Source organism: Sceloporus occidentalis, unplaced genomic scaffold, assembly GCF_023333645.1.
Source record: "Sceloporus occidentalis isolate IW3139 unplaced genomic scaffold, rSceOcc1.0.p SCAF_1, whole genome shotgun sequence".
NCBI lineage: Eukaryota > Metazoa > Chordata > Lepidosauria > Squamata > Phrynosomatidae > Sceloporus > Sceloporus occidentalis.
The window spans coordinates 30,534,681-30,559,159 of record NW_028316981.1 but is presented as its reverse complement, the minus strand read 5'-3'; the positions used below and the strand labels follow the sequence as shown (position 1 = coordinate 30,559,159).

The 24,479-nt window shown below is 37.8% G+C and overlaps 1 protein-coding gene across 21 annotated transcripts in view; it reads left to right on the top strand.

The window, feature by feature from the left end:
- The window catches only part of CADPS (calcium dependent secretion activator), a 452,259-nt gene that overhangs the window by 255,903 nt on the left and 171,877 nt on the right, over window positions 1-24,479 (top strand). For all 21 annotated transcript variants that reach the window (XM_089518937.1, XM_089518931.1, XM_089518899.1 and 18 more), the window contains exons 10-12: window positions 2,322-2,430; window positions 2,795-3,007; window positions 18,989-19,125. In XM_089518937.1, the coding sequence (XP_089375063.1) occupies window positions 2,322-2,430; window positions 2,795-3,007; window positions 18,989-19,125 (459 nt within the window). The remainder of the gene's footprint in view (window positions 1-2,321; window positions 2,431-2,794; window positions 3,008-18,988; window positions 19,126-24,479) is intronic.

The window sequence follows — 24,479 nt, the reverse complement described above, 5'->3', positions numbered from 1 at the left end:
CAGTCATTGGCCCCATACAGACAGGCCAAAATAAAGCTGCTTCGAGTCACTTTGTAGGTATGCTGTTTGTATAATGCATGCGTACTAAGAGTCCAGAAGCCGCACCAAAGCCATGATCCAGTCCTAAGGACTGGAGCGCAGCTTTGGCACAGCTTCCAGACTCTTAGTATGCATGCATCATTTAAACAGCAGATCTCCAAAGTGACTCAAAGCAGCTTTATTTTGGCCTCTCTGTATGGGGCCTTAGTTAGGCAAAGGATGTAAAGTGGATAAGTATCAGCTCATACAGTATACCTGAGATAGGATGCTGTGGGCTATGAAGTTAATCTACCTATCATAGATTCTTGGTGTGGAGGGGAGAACTGGTAAGGGAAAGCTAATACCCATATCTAAAAGAGTAGAGGAAGATTACATTGAGCCGTTAAAAATTTAGGTCATGGATACACAAGGGAATGATTGGTTTTACTACATTTTATTGACTATATGGGGGAGATAGTGCTGGACTTCCAAAGGCATTTAAGTCTTTTTGGTTAGGAAACACTTTTGATGTCTTTAAATTATGTATTGTAGCTATGTACTATAATATGGAATGTAACTTTGTCTACTACTACCTTTTGGGTTTATTTATAGTATAAAATCACTGGCTGTGTGCCGTAAATAAATTTCTTTTTGTTGTTGCTGTAATACAAAATTAGTTTTTTTTAAAAAAAATCGTTAGAAAACAAAAGTTAGTGGTTGACGGCATGGTTAAGATGGCACAATCTTGATTTATAAGCAGCACTTAAATCACAGTTTCTCAGTCCTGGTATAAGAGGTTTTTTATTTTAAAAAAATCTACTTGCATCATGTCATGCAAATGATGGGACAAGGGAAGGGAAATAAGTTAGTACTTCTTCTTGGTCAAGAAACTGATTTCTTGGATTGAGGTTGTTATTTCTCAACCAAGTTTTGGACTCCTCCACTTGGCTCTTAGGCTGCAGGTTATGAGTCAGCAACCAATTCTACTAACAGATGTAGTTATGGCATGCCATGCTGCCTGCCATGCTAAAACATTTCTGATAATGCCAGAATAGCTGTCTTTAAAGCTAAGTGCATAGGGCTGTCGTGGAGCACTGTGCTACAAGCCTGGTAGACAAACATAACCACTTTGTAGCATAGCCTTTGTGATGAAACTTTATTTTACCGCTCTATCTAGGGTGCTTCAGTTCAATACAAAAAAGCAAGCCTGCTTTTGTCACACTCAAAGGGGAAGTGAACTAATTCGGGCTGTGTAACAACTGTATTAGTATGATGCATTTGTTGTCAAATACATGTTTCATTTCTATACTTTAAATCTTTAAATTCTAAATCTTAAATGTATGCTTAAGTAGTTTAAAGTCTGACACATTAATCAAGGAATAATGTTTAGACTCTTTTTGCATCTTATTCACAGATTGCTTGCCTTTTTGGAGCTGATCAGAACAGTCCCATATCCCCCCTCCCCACACCCTACATCTCTGTGCCTTTAAGACCACCACTTAAAAAACTGATGTTTTTACAAGAGCATTCCTGGGGGTATTAGACACTAGAGCAAAAGCTAATGTAGTATCCTAGCATTATCTTTTCCAAATGCTATCATATTGCAGGATGCTTTTTGGCATCTCAGAACTAAATTAGAATCCCTCTCATACTTACAGGGAGATTTCACTTTCTAGGATTTTAACTGAGGTCTTGTCTGCACAGGCCAAATAAAACACCCTCCCCCTGTCCTCTCAGTAGGGAATCCTGATGATATATGGACCAAACCTCAGTTCTGGTGTGAAGACTCTGGACAACATCCGGCCCATTCAGCACTAGAACTCAGGTGTACCTCTCTTTGTAATGTATTTTTAAAATCTTACCTTTTGCTCCAGATCTTCCTGGAAGATCCAGAGCATTTCATTGCAGGGCAGAGTGGCTGTTCACACCTGCATCTCACTGTTCTACCTAGTGCGGCCTCAGAGCATCACTTGCTCTGAGGCCAGAGCGAGGTGCCAAGCCATATGATTGACACTGGACACCTTATTCTGACCTCAGAACAAGTGATGCTTAATGGCAGCTGCCACACCTGGCAACTGAGCAAGACACACATGCAGACAACTACCCGACACGGCCGGGGAGCACCTTGTAACAGGAGGATGTCAGGGCAGCTCTGGGGCAAGAATATTCTGGGCTGATCCCAGAGTATTCTGGCCTGCGCTAATAAATGAAATATAAATGAACCAACATTTGCAAATGTTTCAAATGTTGAAGTCTCTTCTGTCATTGATTGGCTGATATTTAAGCTTTATGTTTTTCTGTAGGTTAGCCAATATACATTTGCTATGTGCAGTTACCGAGAAAAAAAAGCTGAACCTCAAGAGCTGTTGCAGCTGGATGGATACACTGTGGACTACACGGACCCACAGCCAGGTAGGAAAGAAAGTTATATCGTGTTCTTTCTTTTTGATTGCCTTATTTGTTTGCTGTACACATATATACATCTGATCCAAAGAGCCTTTGTCATAAATGGCTACGTAAGAGAGGATCTCAAAGTCCACTTCTTAGGCTCAATTTGCTGCACCATATCAAGTTTGTTCTGAAAACTCCCCAGCCCTTATGAGGACCTTTCAAAAGGCATAGTGGCATTACAGTGGGCAAGAGGATATAAGAAAGCTTTGTGGGCAAGCAGAACTCCGGCCTTTGCTTTTAGACTGCAAAGCCATTAATGCCAGGTAGGTAACAAACACATCTGCATGTTCTACCTTTCTAATGACTGATTTCTGATTTCCTTCAGGTTTGGAAGGTGGCAGAGCATTTTTCAATGCAGTGAAAGAAGGTGACACTGTGATTTTTGCAAGTGATGATGAGCAAGACCGTATCCTGTGGGTCCAAGCCATGTATCGAGCCACTGGGCAGTCCCACAAACCTGTGCCACCCACTCAAGTTCAGAAGCTTAATGCTAAAGGAGGAAATGTGCCCCAGTTAGATGCTCCAATCTCTCAATTTTGTAAGTAAAACATGCTGGCACTACAGCAACAGTTTTTGTTCAAAATATTGCTTATGTGTAGATATTTATTTGCTTGGGGGAAAAAACACCCAACCTTTTCTAAATACATTTTCCATTGGTTTTTATATACACCTGAGGATTCTCAATGTTATTTGAAGCAAACCAAGAAAAGAATCCTATTGGGGAATATTCAGAGTCTAAAATGCAATACTTGATAAGAGGTCTATCAAAGATAATCATGTTTTAGGAGGCTAATTGTTTTACCTATTAGCTCTTTAAACAATAACATGTAATCCACACAGTGCCTGTCCCTTTTTCATTATTCCTCTGTGCTTTCCAGTTTTTCTGGGAGAAGCTATTTATTTGCATCACATGATTACATCTATTTTGTGCAATTTTAATTGCCATGGCTCCATCCTAATTAACTTTTGATGACTTAGAATTTGATCACTTAGAGTTCTCTGCTAGCGAATTCTAGTCTACTTCCCTGAACTACAGTTCCCAAAGTACCTGTCTATACTATTGAAGCAAACTGACTGAATTCTCAGCCCTTCTCTTTTCAAAGTACCTTGGTGCCTTTTAAATCCAAAATACCCATTGTGGTGATATCTTTATTAGACCAGTGATAAGGCACAGAATTCATCATGATAACGTTCAAAGCCCAAAGACAGTTAATAATCATGCAGGAGGAGAAAACTGACACTTTTAGAGTCACAGGTCTGCATCTTGCCTGCTAAAGATGTTATAGAGGGAAGGCCTTTTATGATAGAAAGGTTAAGCCACACACCCCTGCACATGTTTGCCCGATGAAGACAGTCAGCTTTGAAATCTAGTGTGACAAACTTTGCACCTGCTGATTGCCATATCACTGCATTGTCTGGATTTTATTTTATGGTCAATATGGCAATCCCTGTATTTCAAGGAGTGATTTTTTAAAATATCTCATCAAATGGGCAGAATTCCTTGGAATGGGGCTATTATACAGTTGAAACAGACATAACTGTGTTATACAGATACATCGTAGGAAAACTGCATAGAAAACTAGATATTATGCAGTGTAGTAAACAGCTAACTACTGACCCTTTAAAGTTATTGCTTTAATCTAGGACCACATAGCCTCACACCACTGAATTGCTCTAAGAGAAAAAGAAAGGTTATTTCACACACACACACACACCCGCGAGATGCTCTTATTCTTTTACAGCATGTGAGTGAGCAACTGTATGGGAGGGGGAAATGTTCACCCACATGGGCTGCACTTACATGTCTACGTGCCTTGGAAGTGATGTTGCACCCTTTCAGGGCAACATGTTTAGCTGGTTTTCTACTTTTTTCTAGTAGTTGGTATCTGAAGAGGGAGAAACAAAGTAAGCCACCTCATTTGTGGGCTATTTGGAGATATTGTTGGCCATGATTTTTTAAAGGCGAATGTGTTGTTCAGAGAGATTGGTTGGTCTTCAGGAGAGGGACTTCAGAGGCTGTAAAGGTGGGGTTTGGAGCTGCAGATTTACAGTAAATAAAGGCATAGAAAATGTGTAATCATGCCTTCTAAAACCTCAAAATTAGCTGTAGGTCAGATAGAAGTTGAAGCTTACTTATTGGATTATTTTTCCAGTTAACTTCAAGTTCTTATAAATAAATACAAATGTAGAATAAGGTTTTGTCAAGGCAGTTTTCATTGCTATGTAAGTGCACCAGAATTGAGGTATGATGGTTAATGAAATTAAAATATTCATAAAATAATAATTGAATGTTGTGCAGCTACTCCAATATAGTGACTGATATTTTGTTGGTTAGTTACTTATTGGATAGACGTCCAATCATTCCATTCCATTCCAATATTATGCAGGATTAGAGTATTCTAGCTTTTCTGCCTTAAAGTTGAAGTAATACATTCGATCAAATGTGGGGAGAGTGCACTCTATGAGCTGGACATGGCCACCAACTCCCTCCAAAGCCCCTTGGCTTGCCATTCTTTAAAATTTCAGGAACAAAGATTCTCTATAATCGTCCTCAGTACCTCCAAAATGCTTTCAAATATGTTTTTTAATATTCCCAGTTCTTCCTCCTGTTAAAAAAACTGAAATAAACTCAAGCAGTACAAGCCAGAAGTAACTTACAGTCATGTGGTACTGTGTCATGACACAAAACCTGCCCCCACACAGGAGTTGCCAACACCTGTGTTATAGTGATCCCAAAATATGTTACAATCCTGGACTTTAGAGAGTTACCAGAGAAAGGGAATTTCCTAGTTGTATATACATTGGATTTTGGAATTGCAGGACTAGAAGAGAGTCCTTTCACACAACAGAATTATATCACCATGATTGCACTTTAATGTGCATGGCAACATCATATGGAATCCTGGGGTTTGTACTTTGATTAGGTGCTAGAACTCTCTGGCTGAGAAGTCTAAATATCCCTCTCTAAACTGCATATCTCAGGATTACATAGGATGTTGCCATGGCAGCTAAAGTGGAATCATAGCTGCATAGCAATGTCCATGTTACTGAAGCCAGACTTTTGCACTAGCATGGAACCCACCTTAAACAGGTGCCTTAACACATTAATCCACATGTGTTTTTATTGTACTTCAACATGGGCACCTGGTAGGTAAAAGATATGAATGATACATATAAATAATAACAGTAATCATCATCATGTGATGATAATAATAATATAGTGGGACACAGTTCACATGGAGTTTTACTATACACAAAGAAGTGACTAGCCATCTGGACAAATGGCAAACAACTCTACAAACAAACACCTGAAGTAAAGAGAACAGTTAGGTCCATTTCATTGAAAGGTCAAAGTGGTTGTGTATATCACTTTTCCATATTACCTGTCTGTTCATGTGTCAGAGAGAGTTTTGAAATACCTCAATCTTACAGGCACTGGAAGTTTTTTAGGCACCACACTACTAGGAAAGCTTATTTCCTCATTTGCCACAGAGTATATCTGTGAGAATTCATAAGCTTTGAGAACATTAGATATGCTTATCTTTTTTCACATGCTTGCATAGCTTGGACTCTTACACTGTCTTTATTATTGCCCAGGAAAGCTTGGCTTTCATTTCAATATGAATGAAAACATGGCATGATGCAGGTTAGTTGAAAGATACTCATTTCATGTTTCCCTTTTGTTGCCTGTACACATTATACAAGGAATTTTCTTTGACTGAACTAGAAGTTTGACTGATTGATTGAAAAAATACAGCATTGTGCTTTATAATAGCATGTGCATCCCAATCCCACCTCCTTGAGGTGCATAGACACAAGCACATTAATGCAAAGAATTATGAGCAGCAGTACATTTTCAATTATGCATTTAGGACATAGGTAAGTAATAATGGCATACTCTTCTGAATTGCTTGCACATGGATGCTGAGGAGCAGTTTGGTGGCCTCTCTTAGCTCCCTGAATGGCAAACACATTTTCTCCCCTTGGGTCACCCAATTTTGTTACCTAAAGCTGTCTCACTCCTATTTCTGGCATTCTGTTTATTTGGCCAGGCATTTCAAAATGCATCTTTGGGGGATTTCATTTTTCAGTTTGCCTCTTTACTACAGAACTTTCTCTCCCCTTCAATTTCTCTCTCTCTCCCCTCCTAACTGAACGCTGATAGAGCCAAGATGTGGGGTATACTAGTACATCTACACATGTGGAGACTCAGTGACTGCACTGTAGAACCTATAACTCTGCCTACATGCCCTCCTCCTCTCATTGGTCCTTTTTTTCCATTAAGCATTTCTCAGGGAGCAGTGATGTCCTCAACTCCAGAAACTGTGGGAGTGGGTGGGATTCCTAGGATATTTACTGCATGAGACAGAGGGAAATCCATACTACCTTCTGCACCAGATTGCTCCATTGCTTTTGGATAGATCAAGCATATCACGAAATCTCCCCTCCTACTTCATTTATCCCCTTTTTTTCAGCCCGAACTCCATGTTGAACATTTCAGGGCAAGAAGCAAGTCAGAAGCATGAAAGGGCCTTGTGCACACATTATGTATTACCTCTTACAGGGTGAACCAAGTCTTCTCTTATAGCTAAACAGAATAATGTGCCCAATGACCTGGGCCTCTAGGTTTTACCAGAGTGAGCAGCAAGACTCAGTACCCAGCATTATCTTTCATAACAGTGAGGAACTGACAACAGTAGATGGGAAGAATAACATGTTGCCTTGTTAGATATGGCTTCCTTACCCTTACTTCCATTCTTTGTTGTGTAACCTTTCCCTATCAAGACAAAAGAAAGGAATCTGGAAGAAATGTGACAGTGGAAATGGAAGTGGTTGTCTCCATTTCCTCACATTTATCATCTTTTGCAGGAGGAAATCAAACATCCAAAATTCAGCTCCAGCCAAGAAAGTTTCCTCTAAATAAAAAGTCACATGCTCTGACTTAACATGTCACAGTGGAGAATATGGGCCACTGTTCTCTACATCCCCATTTCTTCTAGTTTTCTTTCTGCCTCATATAGTGATAGAAGACAACCAGAAGAAAATGTAAGGGTAAAAGAATGCAAAGAATTTAAACATTTAAATTCCGGTGAACAGAACATAAGTAATATGTATGAATATGGAGTAGCTGCAACCATACCACTAGAGGTTGCTAGAGATAATCCATAATTTTACAAGTAAAAGGACACCAAGAAATAAATGTGAAGAACACATGGAGATAGTGCAATTACTCAGAAGTGAAATGAACTACATAAAACTGTGGTCTTGCAAAAGCATAATATGTGCATAGGCCTTTTGCCTGAACCCATGCATCTGTGCTGCTTTTTATGCTCACCAAAACATCAGTGAGCTCTGGCTGTGAAGGTTCATGCTTTATTAATGCCTGCATATCTGCATCTATTCTTCTTATGTTAGAATACCAAGCTCCTTTTAGCTTACATAATTGGGCAATAAAATAAATGCAGGTAGGGATACAAGAAGCAGAAGTGAGTCCTTATGCATACATGAAGATGGTGAGATATTACAGGACAATGGAACCAATTGTTCAGTTCCCAAGTAAATCAAGTATTGCATTTTAAAGGGTTTTATTTGGGGTTTTTTTCTTGTTCAACTGCAGAAAGGTAAGGATTGTTGTAAGAAATGCTATTATTCTTGCATATTTAGCTTGCATATTCTTTTTTCTTTCCTTTTCCTTGTTCACAGTACTGTATGGTACATGAAAGGCTTAAAAGAAAGCCCACATTAGGAAAAAAAATTCTTCTAATTTTTTATTAATACTTTCATGGATGACATAAATTGCCTAAAGTTGGCAGAACTGCTTTGTATTACCAATCAAGGATGTGGGGGGGAAAACACACTCCAGTCTTAAGAGGAAGCTGTCTGTAAAACAGAAACCTGAGAACAACACATTTTACAGTTGGGAAACTTGGGAATAATGCTGAATTAATTTGGTTCCCACCTAATTTATCTTAGCAAATATAAACTTTATGCAACCCTTGACTTCTCATTAGATACATCGTTTCCAACTTTGGGTAAATTAGATAGCTTTTTTTTAAAAGAAGAATCAGAGTCTATTTTTTGTGGGGGCTTTAAAGGCAGAAATCAGTAAATTCTGCTCTTCATTTTAATAAGGCTCTACAATTCTTTCTCTTTTTTGGTAGGAGACTGGTACTTTTGTTGGTGCTTTTTTGTTTACTGTTGCAGAAAAAAAGAGCAATCCTATATATATTTGTTTAGAAGAAAATCCCACATTTTTCATTGGAGCTTACTCCCAAATAAATGTATAAAGGATTGCTATAGGAAGTTCCAACCTATCAATATATACATCTATACCCATAGCTTTTGCTCTGTATTTTTATAATGAAATACAACACCCTTTGGCAATATATTAATTTTCATTAAACGGCCACTTGTCTGGGGATATTAATTTTTGTCTGTTCGGTTTTACTGGCTCACTAGCTGAAATGTATGCATGCACAAATATACATGACACCTATACACACACACACACACACACACACACTCACACACAGCTTTCAATTTTTTTTATCTTTAAAAGTTCTTTTAAACATGAAAGATTGTTCAGTAATTGTTTCACATATCATCTGTGCTTTTCTTTTCTTTGTTCCTATTTCATTTTGTTTTATTTGTAATAAATGTAATGATGTTAGTCACATCACGTGCAAACAATTTGGCTGTTATTTTTGAGAAGTTGTGTGATCCCTTGTTTCACCCTCTTATATATTTTCTATATATATATATTTATATTTATATGGCTAGGTTTATTGAGCTTCATAAGAAATTTTCAGCTGTTAATTGTTGTTGTTGTTTGTTCGTATTCTTTTTAAGTTGTTTTCTTTGCCTTTAATTTTCTTATTTTTTTGTTTCATTCTTGCTTGAACCCAAGTACTCTAGCTGCTAGGTTAGAACTCCTGTCTGCTTTCCTGAGCCTTGTTGCTAGTCTTTATGTTATTCTGGTTTGTTCCTTCTTACCCTGCTAACTTCTAGCTGGACTCAAGGGTAAGTGCTTCCCTGTAGCTAGCACAGCTCAGATAATCACAGTCGATTATCTGACATATGCAATGTGCTTTTTTTTCCTCCTCTTAAATCTTTCTCATGTTTAGATTTTGTAGTAAAAAAAAATCCATATTATTTTCCTGAATTTAGGTTTGAAATGTAAGTTTCCATACTGAAATTAGGATGCATGTGATGTTTGCATAATTGCCTTCTCTCCCTGGCTTTCATATTGGCATCAACTGATCCTCTTAGTAAAAGCCAACCATTAACATTTCCTTTTTTTTTTTCCCATCCCAAGGTTGTAAATATGAATTAACATCATAATGAGACCGTAACTATTACCTTTCTTTTGTTTTCATGGAACCCACATCTAGTTTGACTGCTTTAATGCCTGACAACAGATCATTCTGCACTTTGCCAATCTACCGTTCTTTTTTGTTTCGTTTTTCCATTCCAATGATTAGCATGGTGTAGTGCACCAGCAGAATGGTGTTAACCCTGGACACTTCCAAGAATAGAAAGGTAGGGTAGGAAGCTTGATCAGAGAAGGTGCAGTATGTTAAAGGGGGAAGTTTAAACAAGAACAATTATAAATAATTCCCTGCTGGCACAAAATAGAACTCCTTATTGTTTAGCAACTTCAAAATGTTAGCCACCAAAAATGGGTTATCAGGGCGATGATCATTTTAAGAGTCCTTCATTGGGTATATGTTCTTAATTTATGTCTTTAAACATAGATATGCCCCATAAGACAGAAAACAGCTTAGACTCTACAGGGTTTCTTCCTTTATCCCATCCTCACCTTCTCCCCCCTTCTACCACCACCACCAGGAAAATTCATTAAAAATGAATGTTTAGCATGTGATCTCAAATATAACTGTTTTAATAACATTGCAAAACTCTTTTTTTCAAAGTAAGAAATCTACAGTCCTAAAACCATCTTTTATTTATTTTTCCTAGTAACATACTGATTTTTAAAAGAAAGACAAACTGCACGATTTCTAATAAAATAAGCTTTTGCCCCTCCATGTTAACTCTTAAACAAGGTGATGTACTAATTCTTTATTCATGTTCAAAAAGCTATTCCTCAAACAAATGGTGAGTGCACCTTTACTCAAGAGGGAATTGGAACTATTACTGGTCACGAGAGCTGGCAAATATGTATCTGGAGTATTCTGAATGCAGTATGATATGGAGCAGGTGGATTCATGCCACCTGACCATGAGACAATACTCCTCTCTTTTTTTCTTTCTTTCTTTTTTTCCATAAGCATACCTTGGATACCAGGCAGAATTTCTTCACCACTACTAGCAAATACTTCATTTTATTCTTTTCATTCTTTTCTTCAATTCTTTTATTTTGATTTCTCTTTTAATTTGGTGGGGGAGGTCTGAAGAGGATCAGATTTGCAATAGTACAGAGTTTTGGTAGAAAATCTGGATTTTGCTTCTTAAAAAAAAAGAAAGACTGAATGAATTCTGGTCTGACAGCATTATATATATTATCTTGCATTAGAACGCATTCCTATCCTCTTAGTTGTTTTATTTTCAACAATGTATGTGCTTTTAGTTGCTTCAGTCTATATTTATCTCTCATGAGAACACTGCTATGTTTTCTTGTATTGTCAACTTGCAGATGCTACATTACAGGAATGCAATATTCAAATACAAATTCAATTTTCACATATTTTTGCATGAACTTTAAATATACTGTGTATCACTGTCTGGGCCTTTTAACAGCAATGCAGGGGGAAATCCCCTGCTAATTAGTTAATTCAAAACAATTCAAAATGTGGTAAGTGGCACATTTTTATGTTTTCTAAAACTTATTTATTAGATATTATTAAAGTATTACCCACTAAATATTAAACACTGTTCTCATTCAATTTATAACATATTTAGTGAATTATTTTATTTTTTAAGTAACTGTAGTAATGTCAAAGAAGGGATCTGTATGGTATGAAATTTTTACTCAAGTGAGTATTCCTATACGAATGTTAACATTACTTTCGAACTAAAGGAAGCTTGTGGCAAACTCTAAAACAGCAAGAGAGACAGCAATACTTTTAAAATTAAATTTGGTACACCAAAAGCCAAAATAACCAATGAAACAGTGTTTAGAAGCATATATACTGCTGACATTTGGGGGAAAAAATCTGTTTTGTTTTCTGTCTTTCTCTTGAAAACCTGGAGTGTTCACAGCCGCTGCGCTGTGATCTTTGGTTCCTAACTACTTATTTTCCACATATGTATTCAGCTTAACATCACAATCCTATACATGTCTACTCAGAAGTAAGTCCCAGTGAGTTCAGTGGGGCTTACTCCCAGGTAAGTAGGTACAGGATTGCTGCCTAAACCTATGAGACTATGAAGAAACATAGCAGTTCTCCAAAGCATGCAGTCAACTGTGTGTACAAAAGGCTTGGTTTAGCCCCTGGTCACATCTGCCCTCTCATCTGCTATTGTGAAGCTCTAATAGTTAAAACAGTGGAAAAAAACTTACCATATTAGGCTGACTATGCCAATACAGAATTTTCTAGAAATATCTGTAAATGAGTAGCTGCCATCAATCATTGTCATTCCTTTATTTCATGTCTACTGATGAGGTTGACTAGTGTCATTGTTTGTTACTGTCCAAATCATAACTTCACTCTTGTAACATCAAGCAGATATGACAAGCACACATTTTCCAGATGAATAAAATACAAAGTCACCTTTTAATTTACAATTGGATGGTTGGTAGTGATGGTTAGGTTTTTTAGTTTTTAAAAAATAAACAAATCTGTTCTAAAATGTACTCAGATGCTCATTTGCCTTTCAAGCTAAAACAAAGCTTCTTATTTTGCTTGTAAAAATAAATAGAACAGGATTCCAAATCCTTACCAAGAAGTGGTCTTTTAATAACAACAACAACAACAGGAATCTTTTAAGGTGTTTTGCATTTATTTCTAAGGGGGAGAAATCTTGATAGAGCAACAAGAGATGAGGAGGAAGAAAAATAGGCAGAAAAAGAAAAGTGTATGACATTTCTGTCTGCTATGGTCAGTAGATCTTTGACCAAAAAGTACCCCTTCTGATAATAGCTTATAGCACAAGGAAAGGCAAATCCTTTACTTCTCAAAGCAATAATCTTCCTAATAGCATTTTTTCCAGAAAGGAATTTACCATTTATGATTTTATTTATTTCATAAAGTCATATATCATTTATCATTTATGATGGCAGAAATTATGATGTCAGTTGCCTGACCTAAAATTTGCCATTTGCCATTTTATATAGTAGATAACTATGGGAGACCTAGCACAGTATTGGCTGCATTTTCTGGCAATGGCTTTACAAGGTTTAAGGCAAGGGTTTTTCCAGCCCTACCTGCAGATGTCAGGAACCGAACCTAGAATCCCCTGTATGCACAGATTATACTCTCTAGCCCTTTGACTTGGGGTCCGTTCATGTGTTCCTTGTTTTTCCCCTTTTCAATGACAGCCTCGTATGCCAAACCAAACTTCACTCTAGGGTTTCTCATCCTTTGGGTCAGCTTTTGAAAAGACACTATAGAGACAGTAATAGGAAGAAAGAATCGACCAAGTAAGAGAGAAATATATACAGAAAAGTACTATATTTTGGAAGGCTGCAGTTGTGACTGAGTAATCCTGTTTTTTTTTGGTCTGCAGTGCAGTTTTGAATGCATATTAAATAAGCCAAATACTTCAGCAGACAAATAAGCCAAATGCTTCAACAGATATTTTCAACTCCTTTGGAAAGGAATGATATATGACTCTTGAAGTATACGTTTTGATTGCTGTTATTTTTTCAAGATATTAGAAGACCTAAAATATTTTATTGTTACCAATGATTATCCAAGATGCCTAACACGCCGTATCAATGTGTATTTTGATAAATGGCATAAACCCCACCTAAATTGATTAAAACATTCTTCAGACTGCCGAGAATATTTTATATTTTAATATTAATCAGCAAAAATTCCCTTGAAACTATTGACTCCATATGTAATATGAATTAGAGCAGGAGGTAAGGTAACAGGGACAGTAGGCTTAAATATCATGCTTTGCTTTTCCTAGATAGAGAAATGTTTAGCGCAAGTCTATATTTCTGCCCCAGCCAAATAAACACTTGCTAAAAATGGAAGCCAATCAAAAACCCTAAAACAGCTTGCTGGTGCATTGATTTTATAGTGGGTGGGGGAAGGATCAGCATTGCCAATGTGTGCTGTTAATTAGAATTTTATCCTCCTACATAGCTACTAGATATTCTGAAGAGCTACAGTGTAGTTTGGATACAAAACAAAAAATCATCTATGTTGAAGAGTCTGATCTGCAGCACAATCACTTCTCAAATCCTTCTCCAGTTTGAATCATGTTTGGTTTTTATGGGAGAGCTCCTTTAGTTATGACTATTGTCCCCATTGCTTTACATTCAGATCTATGGAGATGGGTCTGAATGCCATCTATACTGCTGTCTTATATGTAATGGACAACCACTGAACACTATTTGAATATATAAATTTAGGTCTGTCTATAGTGATGAACCTTCTGTACCTAGGCTTCCAGGAGATAGCCTTCTGCAAACTACAGTGAATTATCCCATGTGGGATCAGTCCCATAAGTATAGATTACAGTGTGTCTTTTCACAAGGTCACATTTAAGCAGTCACATAGGTATCACCAGTTCAGTTTGCCAATTACTTGAATAGAAAAACATTGATGTAGCCAGGCTTACTTTGCTTTTGAATGAACTGCAGCTTCTGTGTGGATGTTGTATAAAGAGCTGTTGTGACTTGTATGTTTGCAACAGCTCAAAATTTTGCTCTGCCTGATCACTGAATTCACAACAGATGTGTATACAACACCCATGTACATGGACTCATTGCATAAACACAGCTCCATGCAAGTGTAATTCTGACATAAGCCTAGTGGTTTTTTGAGCTCTGAAGAAGCCCTCTGAGAGCTGTCAGCATATGTTAAATTAGGTTGATCTAGGGAATGCTAAAGCTTGGGAACTAAGAAGATTTCTTGGAAGACTGTTAAATTTCCTGTAGATTGCATATAAAACTGCTACTACCCCATCCCATCATGGATTACCTGTTATCACCTTGTGGTAGATAACTTCATAAAAAGTATTGAACTGCCCCATACTATACAGTAGCATATGGATGGGTCTTATCTAGAAACATCCTTGCTCATGCTTATAGTTTTTTTTACATACATGGAGGCCTTTTAAAATATGAAGAAGTATTCAGTCCACCCCAGGATGACCAGACCTTTTCCTCTTCCAGCACATGTCTTACATGTCCAGGAGGAGTTCCAAAATGTCCTCCATTTTGAGCATAACTAAGAAGCCCATTGAGTAACACCTTGTTTGCTGTTGCCCTTCAAGAATTTTGTCTACTTGGCAGCCTATACTTACTGCAAAAACGGGGATAGAATAGATCCTTCTAAAGTTATTTTTTCCTAGCAGCAACTGTAGACAAGACTTGCTAGAGTTTGGAGTGTATTTGTTTCTCAGAGGGGTAAAGGTCAGCAAAAGCGTTAAGCCAATGGCTGCTTGAGGCCACAATTCAGATGTTGGAAGGGTCTTTTCCCCCTTATTTTCAGCACAACTGACAAATGAAAGAAGTAATTTAAATGTAGATTCAGTCAAGATTTGTTGCTAGTAAACTGCAATTTTAACCCTGTGCCTTGCTCAGAGCTCTGTAAGTATATTGGGAGCCAGCAAGCCATTTTAACGAAGGTACGTTCACCAGAAAAATACAGCTGAGTAATAAAACCCAGTATATGTAATGTAGCTGTAAATAAACCATATGAAATGCATTTATATTTCTATTAGTGTTTTTAGCTTTTATTTTGTAATGTCCTACATCATTCTTGAATGTCCTACGTTGTTCTTTAATGTCTTACATTTTGTAGTGCCTTGTCCTCTGCAGTTGTGACATCTGGTCACATGATGCCATAGCACATCCAGAAACATGCTGGTCATGTCCTGGCCATTCACTCAATTTAGTCCTCAGATCAGGATCCTGAGAGAAGCGAGATCGAATCTAGGGGTAAGGCATTGTAGGACTAATTCCAAGTATCTCAAGACATTAGGATGTAACCAGAGAGCGATGGTAGCATGCCAAGAAAAACATGGATGAACAGGAAGAAACAGAGATGGAAGAAGGAGAATGTTCTTCTAGGAAATCTAGTCCTTTTAGAGGGGATATTGTTAAGCTGGTATGTTAGCCAGGCTACCTGCAGCCTATTAGGTGTTCCTGGGGGAGGCTGGGACCTTCTGAGCAATAAGGTTGTTCCCTTACTGTTGCTTATTGCAGGAATAGGAGGCAGGGCTGGTCTCACATGGATATACACTGCAAGCTCAGTTCTTTAGGAACGGTAAGGGGAATGTGAACCTGGCATCAGTTTCTACAACTGTTCCCCAATCATATGACTCCACCTATAGTCAAAGCTAAATTGACTGCTTCATCCCATATCTGGTAATAAAGAATCTATATGAGCATTTCCTTCTGTTAAACAAATGCAGTACACTTCATTTAATTTTAAGAACCATTTAAAGAGTACAGTTTTAAAATGGCATAGTTCAGAAACATCATACAAGCTGAGGTCAGGATCCTAGTCACATATAAAAGATAATAGTACCTTTAAACATCTATAGTAATTTTATTCTGGTTTCCTTATTAAAATTTCAAGATTGACAAGGCACCGTGCCTCATAATTGAAGAAGTCATGAAATATCTGAGCAGAACTGGCAAATGAAGGCCTCCAGCCAGTTTGTCAGCTTGCAGTCTACTTGAGGAAATTTGAACACAACAGTCTGACTGTTTAAATTATTTAAAAGCTGGATGTAGCTTGTTAAAGCTGTAAAGCTATCTATTTATTTATTCTGGGTGCTATAAAATTTGAAACTGGAAGAGAACAGAAAGGCAGGGGAATCATTTATTCGTGCACTTCTATGAAATACAATTAATCTTGGCCCAGAGGGACAAAGGAATGGAGCAGCATCTGTCAAAATAGATAGGAGCTACATGATTGGGGGCTCCCACTTGAAAACCAAGGTTAGGTTGGACAATGCTAAAGATCTTTCTCCTGAAGGGAAAATAAATGTGTAGCCTGATCCACAGTTCTATTAAGCCGGGTCATATAAATGGAAGACAAGTAGAGATAGGGACCTAAGTAGAGATAGGGACTTATCATGAAATCCAGATAGGCTTAAATCCAAGTAGACTGATTTAACTCATGTATGGATAGTCCTGAAGCTTGGAAGAGGTACTTTTTGGGCCCCGTTTCCCAGAATCCCTCAGACATTGTTGCTAGTGCCCATGTTGGCTGGGGGAATCCAGGCTTTGGATATTCACTGGCATACCTAAAATTGTGTGTTAGCAAAATCCAAGTAGTTAAAACTGGTCTTCTATGCTAAGTATTGAAGTTGCATTGCAGCTGTGCAGCTAGTAAGTCAATAAAAGACAAACGAGGAACAAGGTATGAAGGAGGACAACATGCTGAAATACATGCATATATGTAAAACTATACCTCAGAATATCAGATGATATACTATTTCTAGGTTGAAATCATATCATGGAATTATAGCAGGGGGCAATCTAGTCCGGCCATGCCAGTTTAGGAGCCTTCAGCTAAAACACACCATCCAATCTCTATTTTAAAACTTCTACTGAAGGAGAGACTACCATTTTCTGAGGCAGTCAATTCTGCTAACTTACTGTAACAGCATCATGAAATACAAGCACTTCACAGCAAGGGTACCCTATAAACTACTGTTCCTAGGACCACAGGTACTGTAAGTTCCATTAAGTTTAGTGGACCTTTCTTTAGAGTCAACATGCATAGACTTCAAGTTTTCATTCAGATGATACAACCAAGGAAATACATACGTTATTGAATTACATTACTGAATTTACTATTTCTCAGTTAATTGATTTGTTATATTTTGTGTATGTAGCCTTATTTTAAAAAAAAACAAACCATATTTTATATAATTAGTTAACAGTGTAACACAATGATTATTTCTCATCTTTGTTTTCTTTTTAAAGACTCTTTTGTGTTCTTACCACATGAGACAGGCATTCACAGAATGATAGTAAATAGGATCCATGCTTCCTAGTTAAGAAACCTTTAGCAGCTCCTCTTGCTGTTTTGGAAATGCAGGCTTTTTAAAAAAAAAAAAAGAAAAGAAAAGAAAAAAGTCACATTCTTGTTGTGCTTTTGAAGGGAGAACCATCCCCAAGAAACTCTAGGTTTTCATTTCTTTGTGCCCTTCAGCTTTGGTAATTCTCTCAAGACAGCAGGAAGCTGTAAACAAGGTAGGGTTTAAATCCTGCTTTCCTGTTTTATTTGTTAAGGATTTGGGAATGATCTCATGTAGCAAAAGACTAGTTTGGAGAGAAAACACAATCTGAAAGATAAGTGTATTTTAATCCAGTCTCTCTGACTGAACAAAACAACTAGGAGGAGTGTCTTTTGTAGCCAAGCCCCACACTGTGCTTGCTTCCTGCAATTTAGACATATATTTTAATTAATTCAATTTGATTATAATTAGTGTGCCCTGCAGGAATGTATGCCTAAGAATATCACCCAAAAGTGAAATGACTATCCTGGAAAAAAAATAAGGTTATAGTTCTATGTCAACTTACTTGGAGTAAGTCTCATTCAATGAAACAAGACATATGAGTAGACATGAATAGGATCAGGCAGCATTTTGATCCCCTCATTCCTGAAAAGGTAAAGTAGACATTGAATCCTAAGAATGTTCTAGTTGTCTTTTCCAGCTGTTAATAGTATAAAAAATAATCAAGCTATTTAACACTTAATTGGAAGTTATGCCTCTGTTTAATTTACCTGCAACATTTACAGGAGCATCCTTTTTGCTAACTGGGTTGTTTCTTATGAGGGGGGGAATGATTTAAAATGTGCTGGAGATAAACAAGATTTTTTTTTCTAAACTAAATTTATTCTTTGACTGTAAGAGCAGAAAAGCAGATGCTACTTTGTTCCCAAAAATCTAAATGGAGTTATGCATATTCAAATATTGTAAATTTAAGAAAATGTAATCAACCACATTTTCTCAGAATGACAGAATCTATTAAAGTTCTTTAGAAATAAATAAATAGGAACTGGCTGACTGTTAGGTTCCCAAAATGCAACTTACATCTGTGCTGAGTTTTTTTAGTTACAAAAAAAGGGGATATTACTGGGCCTTTTTGTTCACTTCTAAGTACAGAATAAATGAACTCTAGTTAACAAAGATGCTGATATTGATACTGATTTGGGCCGAAAGGCAATAAGCCAATCAATAAGTGTTGCAAGTTGACAATGGAAGGTGAAGAATATATTTGATGGAGGCTTGTGAGCCTGAAATGCACTTCAATGCTAGGAAGCAACTTAGTTCTCATGCGTCATGGTCTGTATTTGATGCATCTAACGCAATGCAATGTGTTTCTCTAAATTGTGTCTTTCTTTATATGTATAAATGAACAGATGCAGATAGAGCTCAAAAGCATGGCATGGATGAATTTATCTCTTCCAATCCCTGTAACTTTGACCACGCTGCACTCTTTGAGATGCTTCAGCGCCTCACTTTGGACCACAGACTTAATGATTCCTATTCTTGTCTGGCAAGTATATTCTTTGGTCTATATAAATGCCGGGCACCAATGTCTGATCTGGTGAAAGTGTGTGGTGTGCCACTGCAGTGAGTGGAAGTAGTGCTTACTTACACCAGGTCCGAATGTGGCCCTGACAGATCTTGTGTTTAGAAGCATCCTGTGTTGAAGTTACTATCTCTCCTAGCTGCACCACACAGCACAGAGATTCATGTTCCCTCTTTTACACAATTTTTCTCATTCAAATACTATCAAGCCAAGAAGCAGGACTGACAGTCATATTTTATGCTTATCATGACCTCCTCCTGTCCAGCAGTGTGAAATTGATCTTCATTGTAAATTTGGCTCTTGGGAAAGTATATTGCAAATAGCCTACAGCTCTTTTGCACTTACGTTTCATCAGAAGTTGGATTTCATCCTATAATACAATTGCCCTTAGTATCCACTGGGGTTTGGTTCCCATAATTACCAAAATCCATGGACGCTCAAGTCCCATTATATACAATAAGTTTGTAAAATATTCTCTCTTATATGGCAAAATCAAGGTTTCTTTTTGGATTTTCAAACCATGGATGCTTGAATCCGTGGATAAAGAATCTGTGGATACAGGGGGCCAATTGTAGTGACTTACTTCCTCAGGAGTCATGATCCAGCCTCCCCCGCCCCCCCATTCAATGTATATTACATTCACGTCAGTGTTACCTCTTGCCTGTTCTAATGATCACAGTGTTCACCTCTGGCACAATGCATTGGCACTTCATGCAACTGTGGTGAATCTTTTCTCATAAAAATTATTAGCAGCCTCTAAAGATTTTGGAAAAAATGTTGACTACCAGATTTTGAATTATTACGATTATAATCTTCATCCTGTATAACACTGAGTCTGCAATCCAAAACATACTTTTGGGGAATAAGCCCCACAGACCTTTAGGGCATGCCTAGGAGTAAAGAAAACTATGGGATTGTTTTGCTAGAGTGCAACCCAGTACATGGTTTTGTTGTTGTTACCTGTCATGAAATTGACCTTGACTCATGATGACCCTGTGGATGAGACATCTCCAAGTCTCCCCGTCCTCCACTGCTCTGCTTAAGTTTACAGATCCTTTCCCGTAACTCCCTAACTGAGGCCTGAAACGCATGGGCCAAAAGTGCCAGCTCCGGGTCATACAGATGACGCTGAGGTAGATGGGCTCCACCAGCCCACTTCTTGGTTGGTTAAATATATCTCTATACCAGTGGTTCTCTTTGAGAGTCGAATGACCCTTTCACAGGGGTCGCCTAAGACCATTGGAAAACAGTAGCAAAATTACAGTTATGAAGTAGCAACGAAAATAATTTTAATGTTGAGGGGTCACCACAACATGAGGAACTTTATTAAAGGGTTGTGGCATTAGGAAAATTGAGAGCCACTGCTCTAAATAATGTGAGGCTTAACTACTCATGTATCCAGAGCCAGCGTGGTGTGTAGTGGCTTGAGCATTGGACTATGACTCCAAAGACCAGGATTTGATTCCCCCACTCAGCCATGGAAACCCACTGGGTGACCTTGGGCGAGTCACACACACCCAGCCCCAGAAAACCCTGTGATAAGTTCACCTTACGGTTGCCATAAGTCCAAAATGACTTGAAGGCACTAAACAACAAATATGTGTCTAGGTCAGTGTTTTAGCTCCCATTACCCTAACCATCCTTACCATAGCAAAATATCCTATAAGAGTTGCTGTACAGGCCTGTCATTTTAAACCAAACATAGCAGCTGTATTCAAGCCTTACCCATTGTGCTTTCCTGAACATGGAATGAGGGCAGTGCCTAGCCCAACCCCACTGCATCATTACTTTCCTCATGGGGAAAGCAATGTTTGTGAATAGGAGAAATTCCTGTTCCTATTGAGGCTCTTCCTGTAAACAAGAGCCTTGGAAAATCAGGAGCCTTGTCCACATGCAAAGTGTCCAGAATGATAGGAATTCTTACTCCTGTCTTCAGGAAATGGTGTTGAGTCTCCCATTTGGATCAAGAGTATGGATCCAAAGTATAGATCCTAAGTATAGATCAAGAATATAAAGAGAAAGGTATTATAGATCAGTGTATGCGTCTTTGTAAAATAATGGGTGGGGGGGGGGATGTGGAAGGTTAATAAAAAGGCATTCCACACTTGGAGTCCAGCCACTAAATGTAAGATGTTGGAGTGGTGGACTCACAATCCTCAGAATATTGGTTTGGATGTTTTGTATCATATTTTTGGTTTGACAGATTGCACGTATCATGATCCTGAAGAAATGTTAATCCCTTATGCTATTTTGTTATAGCATGAAGCTGGGTTGCTTTTCTTGATGTATACTACAAGTTTTGCAAATATGTGTTATGCACCACCTCTCTGCTTATGATTACAGCATACTATGGTCTGCTGCATAGGTGGACACTGGAGGTTGATAGGTTGGACAGTTAATGCTGGTGGGATGGTAGGGTGGGACTTGAAGGCAGACGTGCAAATATTTCAACAGTAGTGACTAGCCATGTTATCATAGCTCATCTTTTTACATATACCTATGTTAATCAAGTATGGCATGGCACAGAAAGCAGAGCAAAAAGAAGCAGCTGTTTAAAAGGCTTCCTTCTCAAGGTGATTGAAAAGCATGTACAGTACCTCATCCCCATTTGCGGACTTGGGATCTGCGGTCTTGATTACTCACAGACAGCAAGCAGGGAGGGAACAAAATTGAAATCAGTGGGGCCCCAATATTGGTGTTTTTTCCCCGCTTTGCAGGGGGGCAGAACAGATCCCCCGCAAATTGGAAGGGACAACTGTATTTGCAGAACTTCCTCTGATTCTTAATCCATCACAAACAACAGCTTAGCTCTGCATATAATGTTTTCAGTAGAGTTGTATGTGCATGAATGATAATTTATTATCAAAAAGCAACATAAATCCCTTGTTTTGGAACGGACATGATTGGATTTGCTAGTAGAGTGTGGCCATAATGGTTACTAGCAATACTCAGGAGTAACAATCAGTTTACATAACTCCTCTACCCTTAACATCTAGTATGTCTGTTTTTATCTGCTGCTAGAGTGAGATACTGTATTTTTCCTTTTCTGGCTCCTAAAACTTACATTTATTCATATTGAGATGGTATATTGAATACACTTACTGTAGCTTCACAGATACAGATAGCACTGGATGATGTGAAAGTGGTGCATATGTATATCTTTGGATGCCCAGATATACCATCTTTTCTTTTTGAGGTAAAAGATGTTCAGTAATTCACACAAAAGCTGGATGTTTACAGTGCCCAGAGCTTTTCATCTTAAAATGCTTTCATCTTAAAATTAAAAACATTAAAAAGTGATATATTGTGTTACTACTTAAATGAGTGGGTTGTAAGAAATCTGCCTTAAATGGAATGTATGGAATAATATGGAATCTTAATAGAGAGAGGAACAGCCCATCTATTGTTATTTTTTTTCTTGGATGTGTGTGTGTGTGCGTATGTGTGAGAAAGAGAGAGAAAGAGGGAGAAAGAGAACACCATACAAAGGATAGCAAACTGTTCTCCATTTTTAAGGCTTTACACAGCTTTTCACACTAAGATTTTTCATGCCACATGTACATACTAGCTAGTGGAACATACTAGCTAGTAATGCTATTCTGCACTACTATGCACTACTATGGGTATGACTGAAACCTGATCCAAAACATTAACTTACAAGGCTATGTTGGTGGTGGTTTGCTGGATAGGAGGCCAAATTGGCTAACATGTAAGAAACTGTGTCAGTCGGTCTCTAGTGGAAAACTGACACATGTGGATTAATTCAAATCAAATCAATCCAGATCTAACAGAATCTGGAGGAAATAGGTGATGTATGGTTTTCTGAGTTTAGAATAAATACAGTACCCTCTCGGTAGCAAAGTGTGCATCCCTGGCTGTTTTTACAGCAAGGCTTGCTAACTCTAATATTTCCATTAGACATCACAAGAAGACTAAGAAATGCCCTGAAAGGCACCATCCTTGCTCTTTCTTGAGCCCGTGCGGCATAGCTTTAGATGATTTCCCACAGTTTGACTGAGGCATAATTCTGTATGAAAACAAAGAAATTGACTCATCACAGATAAGACAGAGGCGACACTTCTTGGCAGGGAGAAGCATTTGGAAGGAGAAACAGAGGTGTTGTTGGCATCATTTACTAAAGCTGCCTGCCACAGTTTCCATAGCCATGGGCTCCTCAGAGTGTGTCTCTGCAAATGGTCTTTTAGAAGAGGACTGCGCTGTCTATCATTTGCACTTGCTCTCTTCTTATTTAACTCCAATCGGTGCCTCTTTGCCCTGAAGATTTGACATGTGATGACTAACGTATTCTGCACTACTATGCTTGAAATTCGACCCAGGAGCTATAGAGATGACTACTATCTTCTTTGAGTCTGAAATGAAACAACAACCAGCACCATTTTGATGAACTGTTGTTTTACACAAAAATATAGTTTCACTGAAAAAAGGGGAAGGATGTACGTTTTTGTGAAAATGCCAGACTGAATTAATCGAAAACATTCAACATTTTTAAATGAGGGGAAAAACCTGATCAAATGAGAAAAATCAATTTGCTACCAAGGAAATGCTGGAAGGCTGTGGAAAATGCTAGGAATGCTATGTGCTCTTTCAGTAGCAACCAGGAAAGTTCTTGTCAAATGTTCAGTTTAGAAATTTATTTTTGATTAGTTTCAAAATTCAAATATTGGTGTTAATGAATCAAGATTTATTTGTGGCAGGGCTGTCGTATACACCAACACGCCCTGCCATTTGGAAGCCAGGATCAGTGTGGGACAGCTGGGGGCAAGAGGTTATCCTTCAGCAGCCAGCTACAGGATGATGACTTTTTACACCCAGATTTCATAAGGGTCCATGTGGGTGCCTTTGTTGCCCTCACAGCCTAGAGATGTGAAGAAAAAATAAGGAAAACATTTATTGGGGAAAATATTTTTTTTCCCTTTTTTTAAAAAAGGCCTTCTTTTTCAGAAAAAAATAAACAATGAATCATGGGCTATTTTGTTTTGGAATGATGAATAAAATATTTAAGATAAGGTGTTCACATATATCCCTACACCCACATTATTTCTAAAAACAATCTGGTAGATAGACTTTTATGTAACACTATGTACAGTATCCCACATCCTTGCAATTCCAGACCTTATTTTCCTTCTCTTAGGTCTTTTTATGGGAATATGTATTTTTATATTTGCTTTATATTTGCTATATTATGGAGTACTAGAGAAAACATTTTATTATTATTATTATTATTATTATTATTATTATTTGTAGTACTAATAACAACAGTAGTAATAATTTTACTACTGCTGATGGTTTTTTCTGTT